The sequence below is a fragment of the Eulemur rufifrons genome, chromosome 9 (genome assembly GCF_041146395.1).
Source record: "Eulemur rufifrons isolate Redbay chromosome 9, OSU_ERuf_1, whole genome shotgun sequence".
Classification (NCBI taxonomy): domain Eukaryota; kingdom Metazoa; phylum Chordata; class Mammalia; order Primates; family Lemuridae; genus Eulemur; species Eulemur rufifrons.
The window spans coordinates 52,462,072-52,485,697 of NC_090991.1; the positions used below are offsets into that span (position 1 = coordinate 52,462,072).

At 57.3% G+C, this 23,626-nt stretch overlaps 1 protein-coding gene across 1 annotated transcript in view; it reads left to right on the forward strand.

Moving 5' to 3' along the window:
- The first annotated feature begins 2,925 nt into the window (after positions 1-2,925).
- Positions 2,926-23,626, forward strand: part of SEPTIN9 (septin 9) — a 164,156-nt gene continuing 143,455 nt past the window's right edge. The window contains exons 1-2 of the mRNA XM_069482904.1: positions 2,926-2,952; positions 20,332-20,388. Coding sequence (XP_069339005.1) covers positions 2,934-2,952; positions 20,332-20,388 — 76 coding nt within the window. The 5' untranslated portion in view covers positions 2,926-2,933. The remainder of the gene's footprint in view (positions 2,953-20,331; positions 20,389-23,626) is intronic.

Here is a 23,626-nt window from a genome sequence, read left to right on the forward strand (position 1 = left end):
TTTAATTTTTGTCCCTGAGGTCTTAATAAAGGACCTTGCAGTCCCCTCTGGCCTTCTTTGTCCTGAGGCCCACCTTTACTCTGAGAATCCTTTGTGGGCTGAAAACACTGTTCCAGACTTTGTTTCCTCCCCATCCCACTGGAAAGTTGAGCCGCTTGTCTCAGTTAGTTCGTCTCTCTGCTTCACTTCATTATAGGCAGAAAGAGCCAGGGCACCCTCCCTGATCTGCCTGCAAACCTTACCAGCTAGGTCATCGAGTTTGCTAGGTGCACTTGACTCCACTTCCCGTGCGACTGCAGGCAACGTTTTGTTACACCTTCTGCTACCATGTAAGAAAGGTGTCCTTTCCACCAGCATCCGGTAGCATTTTCTTTCTTTCTTTTTTTTTGAGACAGGGTCTTGCTATGTTGTCCAGGCTGGACTTGAACTCCCAGGCCCACGTGATCCTCCCACCTCAGTCTCCTGAGTAGCAGGGACTATCGGTGCTGCTACCATGCCCAGCTCATTTTCTTTACTTTTCTGCACGCTCCTGCCAACCTCCCCTAGGCCTGTCAGGCTTCTGCCCACTGCCCGCACCCAACGCCAAGGCCACGGGTTTCGGGTTTTAGTTACAAAAGTGCAGTTAGGCGTTTCGTATATGTTACCTTCCCGGTCACTACACCAGCCTGGCGACGTGTGGCAGGTGTTGTACTCCCCACTTGTAAGAGTAAAAATTGAGGCTTGGAGACATTATATGACCTGTCACAAACCACATGGTTAGTAGAAGGGGGAACTGAGTTTTTAAAAACTGGATAGCACAGCGGCCTGGGATGGGGACATTTAGTAGGAGCAGAATAGCAGGATGTGGGTCACATGCCATCGGAGGTGCCATTCGTGCCAGTCTGAGCAACAGGGAAGAGCCGGTGCTGCTCGGGCATGTGCTCTACTCACTGAGGCAGCGGATGATGCGTACAGTCTAGAGAGGTGTCTGTGAAAACATAATAAAATGAAAACGTGGTGCTTGCACCATTAAACCTCATGCATCTCAAAACGCACCTATTTTATAGAACGTCTCATTCCCACACCTTCCCTCCCTCTCTCCTGTCCTGAAGGAAGATTCGGACACTCAGGACCCAGGGACACGGATGTTACTTCTCCCGCATCACTACCACCATGCGCCCTGGGTCCCCGGGTTCCTGTGAACTATGACCCGCAGGCAGGGTGTGAGCACAGGGAGGAACCACCCACAGACAGGGAAGCCAGGGTCCCTCGCGACTCCAGGACCAATAAGCTCTGAGGACGGGTGTGCACCCCAGCGCCTCTGACTCGGCTAAGTAAAATGAGCAAAGCCAACAGCGTGCGCACGAGGCAGACTGATGACGGGTAGCTGGAGGGCAGCCGGGGCGTCAGTGTCCGGGAAGTACCGTCGCGCTTACTGGCTGGGCCAGGGCCTGAGCGGAAATCTGCCCGTGCTCCTGCAAGTGGTGACCGGGCGTGTGGGAGGGTGGGGCTTACGGCTGGGGTGTGGCTATCCCAGATCCAGGACAGCTGTTCGCAAGTAGCGTGCACTGCCTGTTCCCCTCCCGTGCACCCCAACTCGGCCTCCTGGGCCCCCAAGTCCCCCTCCACCATGAGGCGGGGGTGGCTCAGTTGGATTCCAGTGGCCACTTAGGTCCAACAAGCTCCACCTGGGGGCCGGGGTCAGCCCGAGGCCAGGCCAATCCCCCTGCAGGGCTGAGGCGGGACAATGACCCTGGACGGGGAGCAGGGTGGGACAAACCCACGCGCGGCAGCTCTCATGCACGCAAGCTTCCCACACTCAGGCAGGAGATGAAAGTGCTTCTCGGATCCTCAAGGAAGGTAAAGGAGAGGAAAAAGGCTGAAGAGGACTTTTTCATTTGTGTTAATTATGCTTTCAGTCTCCTGCGCACTGGGACGGCGAGCAGGGGCGCGCGCGGGAGCAGGCAGCGCTGCGCCCTTGCTGGGAATTTGCTGCGCTTCCCGACCCCCTTCCGTCGTCTGCGGGTTTGGGTCTGTCCTGGCAGGCGGAGGGGCCGGCCCTGGGTGTCTCTCGCGCTCCCCGAGACACTTCAGCCTCCGGGCTCCGCCACGCCCTTCCCTGTGCCCGGAACCCCCGCCTGCCCATCTCCTTGGCTACCTGGCAAAGTCCTATTCATTCTTTAAAACCTTGTTTTGACTTCACCTCAGTAAAACTGCCACCACCCTCCTGTCAGGATTAATCACTTTTTCCTCTGTGCATTCAAAAAAAAAAAAAAAAAAAAAAAACTGTTGTATTACGGAAACTTCTTGAAGGATACAAAAGCAGAGAGAATTCTGTACAAGTTTTGCACACGCTTGTCACTGCCTATATTACCGGGTTGTAAAGAGCAGGTCCCTGTGTCTGCCCGTCTACACCACACGGAACCCGGCCCAGGGCGGAGGCTCAATGTTTCCCAGATGAAACAAAAATTATCACCTGGCCCAACGCACCCATTTTACAGATGAGGGGACTGAGGCCCCGACTCATCAGAAGAGTCACTGCGGTCTGCCCCTATGACCGCTGGAGGAGCGGGGGACCGGCGCCGCGTCTGCCCGGCCCTGGCCTGACCCTGCTGCGGTGCCCGCCCCGCGCCGCCCTCCCGCCTCCACCTGCTGGGCCCGCCCCCGGACTCCCCGGGACGAACCATTCGCGCCAGGGGGGTGTGGTGCGCGGGGCCATGGCGGCGACCCCCGAGCTCGGGCCACCCTGCAGGCGGCCCCTCCCGGGCCCCGCAAGGTGCGGCGCGTGGACAAGGGGGACAAGGGGGACTGGCGCGGCGCGCACCTCGGCGGGGCGGGGCCGCCCTCCTTCCCGCCCCCGGCCCTCCCATCCCGCCTGGGATTAGCGACCCGGGAACCCGCGCCCCGCGGCCTTGCAGCCACACTGTCCCGGGAGCGGCAGCCGCGGCGGCAACATGAAGAAGTCGTACTCAGGTGGGCGCCGGGTGTGGGGGGTCGGTGTCCCGCCACGAGCGCTCTTATCTGCGCGCGGGCGCGGGCGGAGGTCCAGGTGCCCCCGCAGCTGAGCGAGACCCGCGGCGGGCGCCCTCGGGACAGGCGGTGGTGCGCGGGGCGTTCGCGCCCCTCCCCGCGGTCGGGAGGGAGGGGCCCTCAAGGGGTCGAACCCCTCCCTCGACGAACTTGGCCTTTTCCTTTGCTCCAAGTCGCCGCTCCCGCGGGACAGCCAGTGCTGGGGAGTCCGCGCCCCGTGCCCTCTGACCTCGGCAGTGCTGGGCTGCTCCTGACCTTGGCGAGGATTCCCCGCCCGCTCAGGTGTCCGGGGGCCGCTCCCTCCTCCCCGTCCTGTCCCGACGCTGCTGGTCGCTTTGGGTCCCTTGTGAGTCTGTGCGGGTGGACGGGTGGGGGCTCCCGGCTGGGGATCCCGGCCGCAGCAGGCCTTCTGCGGGTTAACCCCTGTTAGTCCTCTACCCAGGGGGTGCAGGAAGGCCTCCCAAAGACAACACCCGGCAGTGCCCAAGCTCGGCAACTTGGGGGTCATCGTTTGCATCTCAGGACCAGCGTGCTGGCATCCCAGCTTCGCTGCAGCAGGTCGCACCTTGCGCAGGTGGAGGGCCCTGACTGGGCTCTGTGGGCAGATTAAGGGTAATCCAGGCCCTTGTGGTTTTTGTTTTTTTCCCTTTCCTTTCCTTTTTTTTTTTCCTTTTCTGGTTTTCCCCAAAGGTGCCAGGCAGGATCCTTTGTCCTCATCAGTCCTCAAATAATAAACACCATCTTCTCTTCTGCTAACCCTGCAAACCTTCTGTTTATTTCCTCCCCTTCATTTATTTATACATGAACTTTTCAGCCAAGGACCCTTGAATTAATCTTTATTGCTAAGAGGACAGAATGATGGGCCTTAATTGCTGCTGAAGAGGTCACTTGGGCCATCTCCCTGCCTCTGGGCCATATTCAGTTTCCTCCTGCTTTCCATGTTCAGGACTGAAATGAGTAATAAAGAGTAACTTGTCTCAAAGGGGATTATTTAGAACTTTCCCTAAAATATCCTCCTGGGTCGGAGCTTAGGATTTCACCTTTCAGCCTCTTGTTGCAAACATGGCCCTTCAGACACCCTGAGCGCAGCTCCGCCTGGGAGCGTGGCGGTGGGTGTGACGGTGCGGGAGCAGGGGGTTCCAGGTGGCATATGCTTGGGTTTGGTGCTGGGGCGCCCTCCCTCCCCAACATGCTCCAAATACTTGAGATGGTTGTGGGCATCGCTGCCGTGAGCGCCCTTTCCTGGGAATCTCTAGCCTGCCCAGGGATGGCCGCCTGCCCTTGGCCTTGGCTCCTTACACCTCATCGCCAACTGGTGGGTCGGAACGGTGGGGGTGAGCGGGGTCCTCCCAGGTCATAGGTCCTTGGCCTTTTCTGCTGAGACCCTCCTGCACAGGATCCGGAGGGCCTTGGAGTCGCTGTGCCCGGGGCTTCTCCATCACGTTTGCCCGGACTCCTGTCTTCCATGCCTGCCCCACCCCCCAGCTGGAGACATTTTTTATAAAAGGACAAAACTTTTTGCAGTAGGTGGAAGTAGAGTTTCTGGGGTGAGGAGAAACCAGCTCTTGTAAAAGCAGCCTCTGTGGCTCCTTGTGTTTACCTAAAGGGGTGGGGCCCCTCCGAGGATGGGGAGAAGGGAGGGTTTGGACCGTTTCCAGTTTGTTCCCCTCCTGGCGGCAGTCCAGGGTGTGCTGGGTCACTCTGCTGCAGTTGTATGGGGTCGGGTTGGAGGGGGCGAGGGGGTGGCCTCTTGTCCCCATGCTGAGTGTCCTCGAGTTCTCCTGGTGCCAGCCTGTTCCGGGTAGGGTGCTTGCAGAAGTCAGGCTGACCCCTGAGCAGCCGTCAACACCATGAAATTAAGGAAAGCAGCGAAGGATGTTAAAAATCCCCCTAGTGTCTGAAGATCCAAGGACAACCAGGAAGATTTTTATTTTTTTGCCTAGAATGGGTGGGATTTTTGCTTCTGGACCTATTTATGGGCTTGAAAATAAATAGAATGATTATAATGCTGTTCCCAGTACTCATGAGCTGAAAAGGAAGAAGATTTTAGAAGTCTGTTTTGGGGCAATCTCGAGTACCCTGGGTCTGTGTACGTGCATCGATACACTTTTGTGTGCTGGGCACACACAGCCAGGGCTGAGAGGGTACCAAAGTGATAAGAAGGTGTGGTCCTTGCTTGCGGAGAACCTGTGTTCTCATCGGGAGAAGGCAGGATGCAGGAGACACCAGCGCATTAGCGCCCCTCCCTCTGGAGCAGTGCAGCCTCCAAATGTGCAGGACGGAGTGCCCTGGGCGGGAGGTCTTGGGGGTGAGATTGAGCTGGCCCTTGAGGAGAGACCTCTGGGCCTTGAGGAGTGAGCAGGGGAGCTTGAAAGGGCCCAGGCCCAGTGGTGGCACCTGTAGTCCCAGCTACTCAGGAGGCTGGGCAGGAGGATCACTTGAGTACAGGAGTTTGAGGCTGCCGTGTTCCATGATCGTGCCTTGAACATCCTCTGCACGCCGGCCTGGGCAACTGGGAGACCCCATCTGTTTAAAAAAAGGGGGTGATGTCTTTCCAGGTAGGGAATGAAGCAAAGGCCCAGGTGGGCAGCTGCAGGGGCCAGGGGGGCAAAAGGGGTGGGCTCTACCTGGCAGCCCCAGGGCCCCCCATCCAGGAAAGAGGGAATGGTAGTCTACGGGCAGTGTGTCCTAGAGGCTGCGCTCCTGGGCTCAGAGGCACCAGGCTCCTGGGATTAAGTCCCAGGCCGCCACCTCTCGCAAGGCACTTTATCTCACCTGTGTCATTTGCGTCATTCGTTAAACAGTGACAATGCTAAGTTGTTGTGAAGATTAAATGAGTTTGTTCATGAAAAGCCTCAGAACTGTCTGCTCTGTAACTTGTTAGCTGCTGTCGTGCCCAATAGTGTCACTGACAGTGGGAAGGACAAGGAGGCAGTGTGTCACTGCTTTCTCTAGGATGCCCGGGAGCTCCCACCCACCTCCCTTATCCCTGGGGGTTGGAGGCCGGAGTGCAGCCCAGGGTCTCTCCCCCGCCCCTCGGCATGGGGCCTGTATCTGCAGCTCTCTGGTTCCCGGGCTCTGGGTTTTGGGTTTCTCGCTGGGTGCTGGGTCACATGGAACTTGCCGCTAAGTGTCCCAGGCTCTCTGGGAATCCTCAGTGATGGTGGCAGGGGGCTTAGGGCTGCGACTGCATCTGCATGTGAACTTGGACTTATTCTTGAGGTTCCCCGTGGCTTTCAGGAAATTGCGGAGGGTGCCAGCCGAGGTTAGAAAGCTCCATGCCACAGTGGCTTCTCTGAGGCCCGGGCAGGGAGGGCGGCTGCACCCCCAGCGGAAGCAGCGTCGGAGGTGATTAAGCACATTGGCTCGGCCACGGGGCACGCAGCTTCACCCCCACCCAGTGCTCTAGGAGCTGACTTACAGGAATTGCACCCCCAGAGAACTTCCCTGTCAGCTAACCCCGGGTGACGGAGCGTGGGAAGGGCACGGACACAGGGCTTCTTCCTCTTCTTCCCCCGGCCCCCCACCCTGTCTCTGCGCCTTCTCGCTGCCTCCTGTCTCCTCATGTCCAAGCTTGTTTGCCCTGGCACAGTCGGGGGACCTGGGCTGGGGAGAGAGAGGCCTGGTGCAGTCAGCTCGGTGGCTCTGTCCGACTCTGCCCCACAAGGACCCCAGGCATGAGAGAGCTGGCTGAGCCTGCGTCCTGGAGCAGCGCTCTCACCAGCCTGTCACAGAGGTAGGGAGGCTGGGACATGGGCAGCCCGCCCTGCCCACTCAGCCCAGACCGCAGCCTCCCACTGTCACATCACCCAGCCCGCCCAGAGGGGCCCCGAGAGCCGAGGACAATGCACCTGGAAATGCCCCTGAGTTTGAGACAGCCCACCATTCACCCTCCTAGAGCCACCCCCATGCGACCAGCTCAAGCCAGGTCAGGTGTAGCTGGGGACACAGGATTGATACATAGGAGCAGTGGTCTGGAGCCCATGTCCAGGTGGACGTGGGGGCCGACCCTGTGCTTGAAGGTCCCAGGTGGGTGTCTACAGAGGATGTCTCACCTGAGGACCTACAGAAGGGTCCCATCCCCCACTCAACTTCTCGGGCTGCCCTCCTCTGAGACCCTCCTGCCCATCCCAGGTGGCCCGGGTGGCCCTGCATGGGTGGGACCTGGATGCCGGCCCTTGTTTCCGCACGGGTGTTTGTCCATGGGCAGTATTGTGTGGGCTCTGCAGTTTGCTTAAGATGTTCCTGATACGGAAGGTTCAGCACACACTGGTGCGGGGCCCAGCTCGGGGCCAACGAGTGGCAGTTCCTGGGCAGATTGGCTGGCTCTGGGCTTCTTGGGGGCTCCAGAGAGAGGGTGTGAGCCTTTGGGGTGCGGAGGGAGGTGATATGCTGGGCTCCTATGCCTCTGTAGTTGGAGCTATTGCCTTGGAAACGCCCAGCTCTGGGCTATTGCCAGGGATTTGTGGGGGCTCTGTGGGTGCCAGAGACCAGGTGAAGCCCCCTGGGGCTTGTCCACAGCACACAAAGCTGCAGCCCCACTGTGCCCAGTGGCTTGGTCTCTGGGAGAGACCTCAGCCAGGCAGTCCCAAAGGCAACTGCCAGGTCACGTGATCTGGAATCGCTGACCAAAGGAGATCTGTCCTGCTGGGTGCAGGGCCCTGGCCAGGGCACTACCATGGTGTCAGGCATGGGGATTTCGTGGCATCCAGGCCTGCTGGGCGCTGAACTTCCCTGGGAGCAGAGAAGTGCCCCATGGCCGGTAAGCTGGTCACCCCTGCCCCTTCCCTGACGGGACAGCCGTGCCTGGGCCCCAGGAACTTTGCCAGGAGGCCAGGCGTTGGCCGGCGTTGCCGGAGCAGCCCTGCCGAGCCATGAGGTGCTGGTCTCCCTGAGGCACCTGGCCTGTTTTGACTCTCCATGCAGATTCAGTCATTCATTCCAGAGACGTCTGTCCAGTGCCATGCCCCTTTTCTGTTCTCTGGCCACACCCTGGCACCAGCTCTGGGGGGCGGGCTGGCCTTGGGTCTCCAGGGTGGAGTGTGGCACTGTCTGCTCCCAGCCCAGTTTCTCTTGGCCTCTTCTCCCTGGGCCCAGGTCCACTCGCAGCCCCTGTGAAGGGGACATTGAGTGGAGCTGGCAGAGGCGGTGGTGGCTCCTGGGTGCTGCTTGCCAGTGGCCTCTTGGCAGCTCTGCAACAGCGGAGCTTTGTTCCGGGCCTAATCTGACCTGGTTCTGCGAAGCATGACTGTTGGCTGCCTGAAAACTCCAGGACGGGAAACAGGAGCAGCGCAGGGAGTGTAAGATGATCCCAGCTTCGGGTCACAGTGGACCCAGGCTGCCTGCCCTCTCTGGCAGGAGCCCAAGTCACCGGTCACCCTTCAAGCAGTGTTGGCTCGAGGCCTCCAGTGGCCCTTTGTGTTTGGGTGGGAGGAACCGTGAATGACTACTCTGGCCCGAGTGTGTGGGCCCCTGGGAAGCTGGGTCACGGAAGTGCTGGGTTAGGGGGTGAGGTGGGCCAGAAAGTCCCCGCTGGGGCATTGCTCGCTGACTCCCACCCCACACTGCCTGGGGTTTCGATGAGCGGCCTGGGTAGGAGTGCCATCCTTTCCTGATGGCGGATGTGGCTTCAGTCTCTGCCAAGGTGGGTACATTGCCCTCTTTCTGGCTCCTGCAGAGGCCTGGCTCCTCCTAGGCCACTTAAGGGACCTGCGGTGAAACCTGGGCCGTGGCTGGGACCCTCTGGTCCTCCCAGCGCTGCACCTGGGAGCCAGGGGCTGGGCCCTGGCAGCCAAGGAGGTCCCTGAGTGCTGCGTCTTGGTGCCTGGTCCTAGGCAGGCCAGGCGTGTTGGGGCAGCGGCTGAACAGGAGCAGCAGCGACCGTCTGCCCGTTGGAGATGGCCCCGGGGCAGCGTGGTACCGGGAAGGCTGGGCGGGGCGAGCGGGCAGGCCGCCTCGGGCCTCGGGCGACAGATCAATCTGATCCCGCATCCTGGGCGTCCTTTCACAGCCTTCCCATAACTGTGGTTCCTGTTTCCATCCAGAATCAGATCCCAGAAGGGGAATAATGCCTGTGTAACCCAAGCCACTTGGAAGTGGGTTAACTCCAACCCCTGTCATCGTCCAGCCTGTTCAGGACTTGGCTAACTCAATCCAGAGAGATCTGGAGGGTCGTTTGCAAAACTCGCTGATAAATACATGACTTTGGCTCTGTAGCCACAAGGGTCAGACATGGATTGTGGGGGTGTTGGGTTATTGCTCAGAGGTGACTGGTGGTGTAGACACTATGTAGACACCTGGCAGTGGAACAATAGCCAAGTGCACGCAGTGGCCGCCGCATCACGGGGTGGGAGGAGGTGGTGGTGGATTTCTCACCAATGCTGGCATCACGCTGCCTCCGGCGTTAGGGGCCCAAGGTGTGGCAAACCTCAGCTACGGGCACATGAGTCATTCTGGATAGCAGAGCCTTCCTGGTAGCGGGGGGTTAACACTTGAGCTGCCAGGCCTTTGCGTGATACTTTTTTTTTTTTTAAGAAAAAGCATTCTAAAATATACTATGTATCTATTCTTTCTCTTTTGCTGTTTTTGTGGTTGTTGCTGTTGTCAGTGTTGTGTATTACTTACTGCCAGACAAGGTGGAGGGAGATTCAAAGGGAAAATTCAGCCATCCCGCCAGCTGTAGCATCTCTTTTTGTTCCCTTAAGTGCTTGTCCACATGGGTACGTGATGTATTATTTCATTTAATTACAAAAGGCACATGGCATATTTTCAGAGTTGCATATTCCTCATGGGACTAATGTTTAATTCTGTTTTTTTCACTTGGAATCAGCTCTTAGGCACGGATTTCATAATTATCCCTCTAACAGCGGCTCTCCGGCATGGTTGTCCCATAATTTACAGAACCGTCCTCTCGCCAGCTCTCGTAAACTGTCTGCTGGCATGGACCCCACTGTTCCTTGACGATGGCCCGTGACCCTGCGGGGCTGCTGTCCTGAGTAAGGATGTCATGACCCTGATGTTACCATAGCTGTGGGCTGGCCAGACGCTGGCTCCCACCCCAGAGCTCGCTTTCTTAACATAAGTTCTCTATCTACTTGCTTTTGGGTTATCTTTCTGTGTCCTAGGTAACCAGCTATACTGATGCTTTTTCTTATACCTAAATTTCTCCAGGTCATTGAGTTAAGAACACGTTGCCCATCATGAGTTCCTTTCCTGGCATTCCTGGGATTGCCCCCATACCAGACACGTGTGCTTACCACGGGCATTTTATGAGGAAGTTTCGGGAACAGAAATGCACTCGTCCTGTGTATCACTCTGCTTATGGCCCGGACAAGTCCCAGGGCTTCCTTGTTTGCAAGGCCACCTCCTTGCTGCCGTCTGTGACTCCTTTGTGTGACGCCAGGGGCCAGGGCAGCCTGCCCTTCCTCCATCCCTTCGTTGGCCCTGCGGGATGCAGCTGGACTCCAGGAGGCATCTCTTTGCTCCTTGGGCCAGCCCGGGTGCCTCAGCGATCAGTCACCCTGCCGGCTTGTTCCTTGTGCAGAAGTTTCTTCTGGAACCCTCAGGCTCTAGCGGCTGCCTGCCCTCTGCAGGTGCCATTTCGTTCCTCTCCCCTCCGTCGTCCTCCCCATCGTCCCAGGTCGTCCTCCCAGGGCCCCTCTACCTATCGGTCCCCAGCCCCATCTCTCTCTGTGCTGCATCCCAGGGCTATCATCTGACGGCCCGAGAAAGGTCGAGTGAAACACGTCTCCCTCTCGGGTGACTTGGGGTCCGCTGAGCAGAAAGGATCGAAGGCTGGCACAGCCTCTCCCTGTGCTCTCTCTCCTCCTGCTGTAGGGGCAGTTTCTGATCTCGAGCCGCCCTGCTTGTCTGAGACTCTCCCCTTGGTCCACTGGCCCCACCTGTTAACCTGCTCCTCTTCCTCGTGTGTGCAGTTGGCTCGTGGGTGTGTGACGGGGTCAAACCAGGGGACAGAAACCACTTGAAGATTTAGGGCAGAAGGACTTGAACGTAGGGGATTTGTTACGCAGACAGTGGAAGAGGGGAAGGCCGGGTAGGGGGCAGAGAGGCAACTGGGGCAGGTCCAGGCTGTGTGGGGCTTGTACAACCTTCGAAGGTACGACGTGACTGTTAACTTAGAAAGAGTAAAAAAAAAAAAAATAACAACAAATCACAAATTTTAAACAGCTGTTAAATGTCATAAGCATCACAAGATCCAGGAAAGTATCGATCAAGTACTATCATATCTCTAAAGTAATAGTTTTCCTACTTTTTTTGGCATTACTTCTTTGTGTGATAACATTGAAATATTTTCTATTGAGAGAATAGAAAGAATGAGTCTTTCTGGTTGGTCAAATTTTATTTTTTATTTTTTTATTTTATTTTATTTTTTTTTGAGACAGAGTCTCGCTCTGTTGCCCAGGCTAGAGTGAGCGCCGTGGCATCAGCCTAGCTCACGGCAACCTCAAACTCCTGGGCTCAAGCGATCCTACTGCCTCAGCCTCCTGAGTAGCTGGGACTACAGGCCTGTGCCACCATACCTGGCTAATTTTTTCTATCTATATTTTTATTTGGCCAGATCATTTCTTTCTATTTTTAGTAGAGACGGGGTCTCACTCTTGTTCAGGCTGGTCTCGAACTCCTGACCTCGAGTGATCCACCTGCCTCGGCCTCCCAGAGTGCTGGGATTACAGGCGTGAGCCACCGCACCCGGCCCAAACTTTATTTTTTATTGTTGGTAGTTGAGATGCATAAAAAAATAGAAATTAACATGGAGTTGGTGCTGCTGCTGCAGATTTGTGTCCCATAAGCACAAGAGTTCTGCTCTGATGAGTCCTATCTCTGTGACTCCCGCCAAGAAAGCAACAGAGGAGTCGGGGCGTCTAACCGCGTGGGGCGCATTCCTGCCCGTGGCTCTGACCAGAGAGACTTTCTGTTTTGACTCGACATTGCAGAGAATTGAATCCTTTGCCTGTAACTTCACCTCTGGTGACTGGGATCGTCCCCGTGGACTGGACTCTCACATTTTAAATCTTGCTTCTCCCCACGGCCCACGTTTTTCCAGTGTTTTTCCCACGCCAGGCCCAGCCGGACTCGCTCATGGCTGTGATTCGATGCTTCTCGGTAGGTGGGGTTGGAACAGCAAGTGGAGGGACTGTTCCCGGAACCCATCTCCGTGCGGGAGGGCGAGCAGTCACTGCACTACACGTGGAAACGACTGAGCGCTACATAAATAAACCCAACTCGGGCCAAACTAAGCATCTTTCCGGTTCAGCTTCTCAGCAGCAGCGGCCTCCTTCTGCAGCGCACACAGGCGAATCTGCGACGGGCAAGAACTCCACAGAAGGGAAGTCGACAGGGATCTCAGTCGTAGTCAATACCTTTTCCATTTTGTAAATTTTACATAAACGTTTGACCATGTGACTGTGTTGGTGCAGACCTTCTCAGTGCCTTGAGAGGGATGTGTGTAGGTGAAGGGTGTTCAGTGTTGTGGAGGCAACCTAGAGATTTGCAGCAGGGCACCACTCCCACTAGATCAGAGGATGAGAGGGGGACGTCTCATAACCAGAGTCCAGAGGTCAGGGTCACCTGGCAGGAGCCCAAACAGAGATAGGCCTGTCTGGCAGGAGCTGGAACTGCCGAAGAGACAAAACCTGCAGCTGGAGAAACCTTCCAAGGCAGAGGAGGGAGAGAACTACCCTGGTCCTCCCTCGCGTCCGCCTTCCAGTCTCCTCCCAAGCTTCTCGTTGGTGGAACCCAGCCCAAAGCCGGCAGACCTGGGGGCCTGGACACCTCCGCCTGCAGGGTCAGCTCTCCTGCCACACAAATGGGGCATGGAAGGGTGAGGAATGAGGCCAGGCCTGGACCAGCGCCAGGGATGCCAACAGGAGCTCCCCCGTATTCCCCTAACACCACCCGTGGGCAGCCCTCACTTCCCTGCTGTTAGGAGGAAGGCCCCTGCTCCCGAAGCAGCCACCCCACCACGGGGGCTCCTGTCCCCTCTGGCCTTGGCTCCCCGGCAGTGGTAACCCTGATGAACTGTATCTTCTGGAGAGTTCAGTCGTGAGCTTGGTTTCCCATCTGCTATGGACTGAATTGTGTCCCCCAACTAAATTCATATGTAGAAGCCACAGCCCCCAATGTGACTATATTTGGAGAAGGGGTGTTTAGGGAGGTCATTTAGATTGAATGAAGTCACAGGGAGGGGCCCTCAGCCAGCAGGATTGGTGTCCTTGTAAGAAGAGGAAGCAACACCAGAGATCTCTCTTCCCGCCTTGCTTGTGGACAGAGGAAAAGCCACGTGAAGACAGAGCAAAGAGGGGGCCGTCTCAGAACCAGGAAGGGCCTTGCCAGAAACCAACTCTGACGGTGCCTTGATCTCGGACTTTTGGCCTCCTGAACTGTGAGAAAATAAATTTCTGTGGTTTTTTTTTTTTTTTGTGAGACAGAGTCTCACTTTGTTGCCCAGGCTAGACTGAGTGCCGTGGCATCAACTTAGCTCACAGCAACCTCAGACTCCTCGGCTTAAGCGATCCTACTGCCTCAGCCTCCCGAGTAGCTGGGACTACAGGCATGCGCCACTATGCCTGGATAATTTTTCTATATATATTTTTAGTTGTCCATATAATTTCTTTCTATTTTTAGTAGAGACGGGGTCTCGCTCTTGTTCAGGCTGGTCTCGAACTCCTGACCTTAAGCGATCCACCCGCCTCGGCCTCCCAGAGTGCTAGGATTACAGGCGTGAGCCACCGCGCCCGGCCATTTCTGTTGTGTAAGCTGCTCAGTCCGTGGTATTCTGTCACGGCAGCCCGAGCGAACTAAACACCATCTGTGTTAGTGTTCTCCAGAGAGACACACCGATAGGAGAGAGATGGATGGGTGGATGGATGGATGGATGGGACAGGATTTATTAGAGGAGTTGGCTCATGCAATTTCAGGGGCTGAAGAGTCCCATGACAGGCCATTTGCAAGCTGGAGACCCCGGGAATTCAGTAGTGTGGCTCTGGCAAGTCGTGGGAACCAGGGAGGCGCCAGTCTCAGGAGCACAGAGATGGGCTCACTGTCCTCTGCCCATGTCTCCTGGTGGCTCTCATCCCCCTTCTGCTTCTCGTTGCTTCCCTGGCCTCTCTGTTTGGGTGCTTTGGGGCGACATGGAACCCAACACACAGGCCGGCTTCAAAGGCTACTCCTCCCGTCTGGGCATCCTGGCAAGACCTACCTCCTGGCCTTGTCGTGTGGCTTCTTGGGGCAAGCGTCAACCTGGGCAGGCTCCCAGACATTGGCACCTCTGACTTTTTGTGGCTGTTTTTGGCCAGTGACGGCATGTGGAGCCGAGGCTCGAGGGCAGGGCTGACCCATCCGAGGCCACATGGCTCAGTGTTAACTCTCAGAACTCGGGCACTCACCTCCCTCCCTGCTCACTTCCACCCATGGCAGGTCTCCGGGTGGATAGATGGGCGGAGGTCACTAACGGCCAGCTCTGGCGGCTGAGAGTTAGATCTGTCTCTCTGCTCTTCTGCCAATCCACGACCCCATTACCTTCTCAGGCGATGGATTGACTTTGAATTTCAGATTAACAAGGATTGATTTTTGGTATAGGTATACCCCACACAACATTTGGGATATATTTATGCCTAGAAATTATTTTTTTAATTGTTAAAATGGTTTATCCAAAATTCAGGTTTAACTGAGCATCCTGTATCTCACGTGGCAGCTACATGGGTGGGATCCAGAGTCCCAGCGCCCGCTCGTGAGCTCTCAGGGAAGGGCTCTGTGGCTTCCTGGTCGGCACCGATGTCCCTTGATGGGAGTGGCCGTCTGGTGCCCAACGTGGACGGCAAGGCCCTCGGGGGCACACGAGCTGGTCTCCCTTCCCCGCCTGTGCGCCTGGCATGCTTGTTAGCTTGCCACCAGGAGAGGGCTGGCCGCGTTTGGGTGCCCTGGCATCCACGGCTCCTCGAACAGCGCCTCCTGCAGACGAAATGCCCCGTAAGTGTTTCCGTGGGTCTCCATGTCGTAGATGTGGAAACTGAGGCTCAGGAAGATGAAAAACTGACCCTGACCCTGACCCAAACAGGGCTGAGGTGCTGCACCAGGACCAGCGTGGCGCCTCCCTTTCCTTGGCACTTTGTAGCTGGGTGGACTGTTTGCTCCCATGGGGAGCTGATGGGCTGGAAGCGCCCCCTCTTCACAGGTCTGAGCCGGGAGCTGGGGAAGGGACTAGACCCCGGCATCTAGGCCAAGGGCTCTGCTGAATCACCTTCTGCAGCCTTGAATCTTCTATGGGAGCTAAGGGCTTCCTTACCTGTGGACGAATCAGTTGACACCTGGCTGTGGGGTGGGGTGTGCCCGGGAGGGGCTGCTCCCCCCTCCCCAGTGCCCCTATTCAAGGCTCCAGGCAGCAAGGGGCGAGGGCTGAGGGGGAGGTGGCTGCTCTCTCCCTATCTCAGGTTCTCCTGGAGATAAGCCTGAGTATTTGGGTTGTGGGAGATAAGCCTGGAATGTGACTCTTCACTCACACCTGAAACCCTTGACTTTGACCCAGCCCTTCACAGCTTCTGTGAGCAAAGCACCCAGCCAGGCAGGGGGCGGGGGCAAAGGCTGTGTTCCCGGAGGCCCCCCCATCCTGGGCTGGGGGTGGGGGAGGGATAGGGGAGGGTGGAGGCAGGGCTGCCCCCACCAAGGGCTGCCATGACCCATGCCACCCTGTCCTTTCCCGAGGGGCTCTCTCAGAAGTTTTGAGAAAAAAATGGAGTAGATTCTTTTCTGTAGGTAGTTTCTCGTCATTACTGAAAGTGGCTATTTGTGCACAGTGGCTTGTCACAGCAAAGCTCCCTTTTGAGAAAATGTGACTTTAACCGAGGAAGGAATGTCCAGGCCCCATTGGTTGTTGGCACAAAAGCAGAACAGGGGTGTAGCGGTGTCACCTCCCCTAGGACAGCCTGGTCCCTGCCCTGCCCCAGAGGCTAAGATGTCTGGGCTCTTTGAGACCCCAGAGGGTTTGGAGCTGTCTTGGATCACAGGGTTGCGGGGTTGGAGGGTGAGGGGTGGGGTCTGGAAGGAAACAACCACTTCAACCTTGTAATTTACCAGGTTCCCTCCTAACAACTTGGTTAAAAGAAAAAAGTAAAGGCCTCGCACTGACAGTATCTTCCGCTGTCCAGTTCCCCAAGTTGTATGCATTGGAGAACACCCATCAGAGAAGCTCGGGGCTCCTGGACGCGCAGGCCAGCGCCCCTCTCTGCAAGGCTGCTCCCCAGGGGGTCTGTGCTCGGTGGGGTTGGGGCAAAGGAGCCGGGAGGGTGCCAGGCAGTTTGCTTGGTGTCCGCGCCCTGGGAGGGGGCTCTGCCGTTGGGGGTTCCGTGCCCTGAATGCTGGTCCACAAGGCGGATGCGTCCGGGGCATCCAGGTCTCCTCTCCCCGCCAGGATCATCCTCTTCCTGTCGAGCACCAGGAGCCCCAGCTCCACGTCTTCCCTCTTGCTTCTAAGGGCTGAGCTTTTTCCTGTCTTGCTTTTTCCTGCTTGGAAGGCCTGCCAGGGTGGGCCCCCAGCTTTCCGCCATCTGCTGTCTCTTGTCCTATCTTATCTGAAGTGTGTTTTAATCTCATGCCTCAGGGTATTAAGTTTTACTGATGTTTGTCACTGGCCTGGGTTTGTGAACGTATAGGAAGTGGCCTTTGTCCTGGCCTAGGTGAGCAGATGCCAGGTAGGCAGGTTCCTGGGGCCAGGTCTTGGTGAACACCCAGTCGGAGCTCCCCAAATCCAGACTGTTCTCTCTGGATCTAGGAAACTGCCCCATCTTCCCCAAATGTGCCCCTCGCCGGGGTCTGGGGAGGGGTTTTGACTCCCGTGAATGAAGAGGGAGTCCATTGGAACTGACAGCCTGCCGTGGGGTCCCAGCACCCCGGCCATAACGCACCAGGTACATTTTGTTAAAATGCATCAGCGCCAGGCAGCCAAGCTTTGCTAATAGGTCCCTGGGTCCAGGCTGGTTTACATGTCTGTTGTATAATAATAATAATATTATATAACATAATTATCATAATCGGGTAATAATAATACCATTGAGTGTTTACTTTGTGCCAGGCACTGTGCTAAGTGCTTATAATGTGTGACCTCATTTAAGCTTTTTTTTTGCTTAGATTTACCTTTATTTTTTATTTAAACATTTTTTGATACATTATATCCGTACATATTTATGGGGTACGTGTGAAATTTTGAAACACACGTACAATGTGTGATGGGTCGGTGGACCAAGTCAGGGTGCTTAGAGCATCTTCATTTGATCTTAACCCGTAAGTCAGCACCTTCTCCGTCCCGAGTCGCCCATGAGGAAGCTGAGACTTGATCGTGGAAGTCACTTCCTGCGGCCACACCTGGTGCCCCACGAGGTCTGGATTCGAACCCTGATCTTCTAACTCCAGACTTTCCTGCCTCCTTTGCTTCTGAGAGCTCCAATAAATCGGTCTGATTCCAGACAGCTGAATTTCAGTCCTCTTCTCCCCTTCCGAATATGTTTTATTTTAAAATCACATAAAAATAGCTCAATTCTCAACCGGAACGACTGGGTCGTTAGATGTCTTGGGGGCTCTTCCAGCTCCCTCTGTGCTGGCCTCAGCCCCAGGCCTGAGTAATTAGGTCTGGGGGCCCGAACGTGAGCTGTTCCTGGCTGGGGTCCCTTCCAGGGTGGCGGTGGTGCCGGCAGTGGCGGCAGCAGCTGGTGGCGGCAATTGCGCCGGGCCTGGCGGTCTCCTCGGTGCAGGGCCATCCCAGGCCACTCTCTCTCCCTTATTCACGGAGCTCGCTTTGATCTTCCCTGTGCCAGGGGCTGCCAGGCACCAGACGGCCGTTTTGGGAAATCAGAAAAATAAACAGTGTAAATAAAACAAAAACTCCACCCGACAAATCCGAGACAGATGCTGTTTTCCTCATCAGGGCTCCTCTACCCCCGCCCGGGTGTGGGGAGAACGGGTGAGAATGTTTCTCAGGGATCAGATGCCCTGGGCTTGTGTCACCTGGATGCGTCCTCTTCCAGTTGACTTTCTCCCGGAAGCCAGAGGACAGGCGGCAGGGGTGGGTGTCTGGCTGGCCCAGCGAGGAGGACAGGGCAGCCTCTGTCACCAGTGCCCCCTGCAGAGATGTCGGTCTCAGCCGGAAGTGACTCAGTCCATGGGAATGTTTGTCCCGTTCTTCTCTGATGGGCTGGCCTCTCCTCACCCCGTATTGTTTCCACATTGGGGGCACCGGGGATTTATGGGCACAGCTGTCACTCACTAGTGCCACTCTCAGCCCTGGACAGCCGAGCCTCTCAGTGGTTCATTGACGTGTGTGCGTGGGGCGTGTCACCGCACACAGTGCATCTCACAATTAGGTGCGTGGAGGGGTGGTCACAGCTGCTGCGGGGGTGAGGTGAGCCGGGTCGGGGAGACCCAGACTCGCCACCATGCGCCCTCAGCAGCCTTGGGGGCAGGGTCTGTCCCTCCCCTCCACTCCCCTCCCTGCCGGCCCTGGGCAGCCCTCCAGAGCCGCACTCTCGGCTCCCTCTCCTGCTCTTAAGGGGGCTGTCGGTTCTGGGAGCCAGACGCAGGCGCTCCGCCCTGTGCCCCCCGCAGGTCCACGGCCACGGTCAGCCTCTGTCCACTGGGGCTGGAGTCCCTGGGTTTTCCCAGCAGGGTCTTCCCTGCTCAGCAGGCAGCGCTGAGAAAAGGATGCTGCGTGAGGTTGCCGAGGCGGGTGGGTCGGGCTGGGGTCTCAAGGGGACTTCAGTGGCTGTGTGACTCGGGCAGTGTGCTCGTCTCTGAGCCTTGCTTCCCTGCTCCATGAGACCCGGCTGGCGGCGCCCGTCTGCCGGGGTTGTTGGGTTGAGTGAACGGACAGCTTGTGACCTGCGGTCAGTGGGCGTCACAGTGTCACGTTCCACCCCACCCGTCCCCTCCTTCAGGGCTCGGCTGGGTCCTCGCTGCCTCCCTGAAGCCTCCCTGGTCACTGCGGGCGTCAGTGCCCACACCCTCCTCATGCCGCGTGCGTTTCTCACAGGTCTGTGCATGGCACGTGGGTTCAACTAAGGTTGCGGCACATCTTGGGGTCCCCGCAGCACTGGAGAGGCTCAGGCTTAGCATCGACCGTCCATACCAGGTCCCCGAAGGACAGACCATGTGTGGGCATGGGCCTGAGGAGCTGGACGTGAAGGCCAGGTGTGCAGGTCACTCAGCGGTAGCTCCGGAAGCTCTAGAGACAATACTGGCTGCGTCGCTTCCAGCTGGTCGCAGTTCAGGGCTGGGTTTGTGGAGCAGAAGGACGGACGTATGGACAGACAGTGGATGGGGCAAGAGCCTCTCCTCGGACCAGCAGCCAGCTTGGGGGTCAGGCGGTGGAGGCTACAGGGCGTGTCTGGGCCTACATTGGTCCCTTGTCTCACTGTCGGGTGGCTCTGCTGGGCTGGTCGGGGTGTCCCTGCCGCGCTCTGAAGGATGGCTGCATGGCATCACCCAGGGGACACCTGCAGAGCGCCGTGCCTGGCACCGCCTACCACTCCTCCTGGCAGCCTTTGGGTTTGCTCAGCTTAGCACCTCGGCAAATCCCTCGAGTCAGGACTTGCCCGCCTTAAGCCTCTCCAGCGCGCGAGCACCGGGCCACGGGCCACGTGTGGGTGGAGGGAACGCGTGCCGCATGGGGCTGCTCTAATCTGGGGCTCTGTCCTTGTTCCCTCCAGGGGCAGGAGGTGAGAACAGCTTGTCCCTCACATGCCCCAAATCCAGCCAGCTCCACCCAGCCCTGGGAGCCGAGGGGGCTGGGTCAGGGCTGCCCCCGTGTTACAGACCCTGGTGTAGGGAAGCCCCAGCCTGTAGGATAGGCAGACACCGGCTATAGGAGGGTGGCCTGTGCCTGGCAGGGCACCAGCCCCTCTCTCCACCCAGAGGTGGCCACAGCAGTGCTGTACACTTGAGCAGAGCCCAGACTTTGGAGTCTGATGGATTGGGTGTGTTCTGGGCTCAGCTCCTAGTGGCGCGGGCCAGTCTCTGAGCCCTGCTGAGACTCAGCTGTTATCTGCGGAGCGGGGGTGGTGAGGGTGAGTGGGAGAATGTGTGTGGAGGGCTTGGCCCAGTGCCCAGCCAGCGGCCAGCACCTGGGTGGTGGCAGCTGTCATCACAGGTCCAGGCTTACCTGGAAGGACTATGGCCTCTGACCCCAGAAGGGTCCAATTTCTGGTTCTGGAGCCCCTGGCAGGAGCAGAGGCCAGGACACAACAAGTGTTAACCATCTACCGGGTGGGAGAGTCCCAGTGGCCTCGTGTGACCTTTGCCCTTTTTCTCTGTCCTTAGGAGTCACACGGACCTCCAGCGGCCGTCTCCGGAGGCTTGGTGACCCAACTGGCCCAGGTAAGTGGCCTGTCCCGCCTCAGCCTCCTTCCTTCTTCTGGTCCAGGACTGAGCCCCCACCTGGCCTTCCTGGGTGAGTGGGGCCACTTGCCCCTTGTCCAGGGAGATGTCATCTTTGACAGCTCCGGATAGAGGTGGCTTCCAGGCCTGTCAACGCTGCCCTGTCCTGGAGACCATCCTCACGGGGGCAGGGGCCATTCACCTCTCCCCAGGCAGCCACCCCAGGCACGGGGAGAAGGCCACGTGCAGGACAGAAGAGAGAGTGGGGGGATGGATACCATAGGGTGGCCTGGTTTGAGGTGCCGAAGGGATGGGCACGCCAAGGAAGAGTGGCTTTGACCCAGGGCTGCCCGGTACCGGTTCAGTACTCGTGGCCCACCGAGGCTTGTCCCTGCAGCCTTGCAGGACTGCAGATGCTCCCGGGACAGAGCAACTAGGCTGGCATTGCCCAGGATTAAATACGTGGATTCCTGGGGGTGGTCACTGTGCTGCTCTTTATGCTTTTTCTGTGTGTTTAAAATTTTTTCACACTAACCGTGACGAGGGGGGAAAAGACACTCCCCCAGGCAGAGCTCTGGGGCAGGAGTAACTGCTCACAGTGTGGAAGGGACTCCGCCAGCCACGGGTCCAGCCTGGGCAGGGAAGGGACAGAGGGCCCAGGGCTGGGCCTGTGCATTGTCTCCCTGCTGGCTGTCTCAGGCCAGCCCAACCCCCGTGTGGCCATCACAAGCCCCTGTGTTCCTGAGTCCACCTTGTTGCTTCTTGGCTGTCACTTGCAGCGGCCAGGCTGGGGGACGAGCGCTTGTCTGGTGGCCTCTATTTGGAGAGGACGTTGGGTCACAGAGATGAAGGAACTCACCACCCCTAGGAGATGAGGGGCTCTGAGCAGAGCAGAGACAGCTCCTCTGCATGTATGTGCTGGGGCCGCTGGGAGAGGAGACATCACGTTGACAGACAGGCAGGGACTGTGCCCTCACGGAGCAGCCGTTCTAGAGGAGACAGAAATTAGAGGAGGACACAGAGTGAAATCCACACAAATGGAGCATCTGTGACCTGGGGCTGCCTTCAGACCCAGGACAGGGTGCCCAAGGGGGGCCAGGGCACATGCCCGCCTGGAGCCCACACCCCCTGAGCCCTGTCCAGTGGAACTTTCTGGATGGTGGGCTTGTTCCACACCTGTACTGACCCGTGTGGTAGCTGCAAGTCATGTGGATCTATTGCCCACTTGCAGTATACGTTTTTTTTTTTTTTTTTTTGAGACAGAGTCTTGCTTTGTTGCCCGGGCTAGAGTGAGTGCTGTGGCATCAGCCTAGCTCACAGCAACCTCAGACTCCTGGGCTTAAGCGATCCTACTGCCTCAGCCTCCCGGGTAGCTAGGACTACAGGCATGTGCCACCATGCCCAGCTAATTTTTTTTCTATATATATTTTAGTTGGCCAGATAATTTCTTTCTATTTTTAGTAGAGACGGGGTCTCACTCTTGCTAAGGCTGGTCTGGAACTCCTGACCTTGAGTGATCCACCCGCCTCGGCCTCCCAGAGTGCTGGGATTACAGGCGTGAGCCACTGCGCCCGGTCCAGTATACGTTTTTTAACTTTATTTCATTCATTCATTTGCATAGAATTAATTAACTTATTTTTAATTAATTTCCACTTAATGTCTATGTGTGGCTAGTGGCTATGAAATTGGACAGTTCTAGTCTGCACTGGCTCCCTGGGACCCCAGAATTCCGTACCCAAAATGTTCCCGAGCCTATTTCTGTGAGGCCGGCTCAAACCTCTCCCTCCGTCCATCCTCCAGAGGCGGACGCAGCGCCAGTGGGCTGCGCCCCCCAGACCTGTCGAGTGGCGAGGGTGGCTCTGCAGGGAGTGGGGGTGGAGGTTATGGCGTGTGCATAGCATGTGGGTGACGTGGGGCCACATGTGGGCGTGCAGTGCTTGTGAGGCCCCTTGTGGTGCAGGATGGGACAGGGTGTGGGAGGAGAAGGGTGACGCTCCGGCTGGAGGCCTTTGGGGCGGCTGAGTGATTCAGCACCGTGGTTAAGAGGGGCTCCACCCACCCCCGCCATGTTGGGCCACTAACCACTGGACGGCCCAGCTGCTGCTGTGTTTCGGGGGGACTTTCTCTGGGCCCCTCGCCTCTGCAGCGGGTCTGCCTCTCTGTCTTCCTCCCTCTCCAAGGCCAGCCCAGTCCAGATGGGTGGGGAGGGGCCCCAGTGCTCTTGGGGGTGAGGTCTCGGGAGGCTGGCACCCTGGGCTGCGTGGACACGGCCTCTGGCTGCTGCTTCCTGTGCTCAGACTGGACAGTTCTGTGCCGTCAGCACTTGGCAGCTGTGACCACAGCTCAGCTTGGAAGCCTAAGGCATAATTTGCTGAAGCCCAAAGCTGCAAGCTGGTGATCTGGGTTTGCATGGGTCTGCCTGCTGACACGCAGAATCCTCCCCGTGCGCCTCCGCGGGCTGCAGCCCAGACACCCTTTCCTCGTCTTCGGGGCGTCAGGCTCTGTCCCTGCCTCCCTGTTGCTGAGACCGAGGCCCAGGCAGGGCTTCCTCCCTGGACCCACAGCCTCCCTGGCCTCCCCGTTCTGAATCTCTATTTGGAGCCTCCGCTCAGCCTGGCTTCTTTGTCACACTCTCTGGCTGGTCTCCTGTGTCTAGGACTCTGCACCCCATTTCCGCCCAGAAGGGCAAAGGTTCCTCTCTAGGCTGTTTGCGACTTAGGCCAGGATGGCAGGAGCCACAGTCCCTCAGCTTATGCAATGCCCACGATCAACCCAAATGCTCACGTACTTTCTCTTCTTATATTTTTATTTTGTTTTGTTTTATTTTATTTTATTTAGAGACAGAGTCTCACTCTGTTGCCCAGGCTGGAGTGCAGTGGCATCATCATAGCTCACAGCAACCTCAAACTCCTGGGCTCAAGCCATCCTCCTGCCTCAGCCTCCTGGGTATCTGGGACTACAGGCATGCGCCACCATGCCCGGCTAACTTTTTATTACTTTTTGTAGAGACGGGGTCTCTCTGTGTTGCCCAGGCTGGCCTTGAACTGCTGGCCTCAAGTGATCCTCCCGCCTTGGCCTCCCGAACTCCTGGCATTGCAGGCGTGAGTGAGCCACTGCACCCAGCCAAAAAACTAGTTTCAAATAGGAATATCTGCCTTTTTTTTGCCTTGGCTGGAGAGTAGCTTTCCCCTTTGTTTGCCTTCTGGGGAAGAAATTGATGGAGAATGCAACGTCTCCA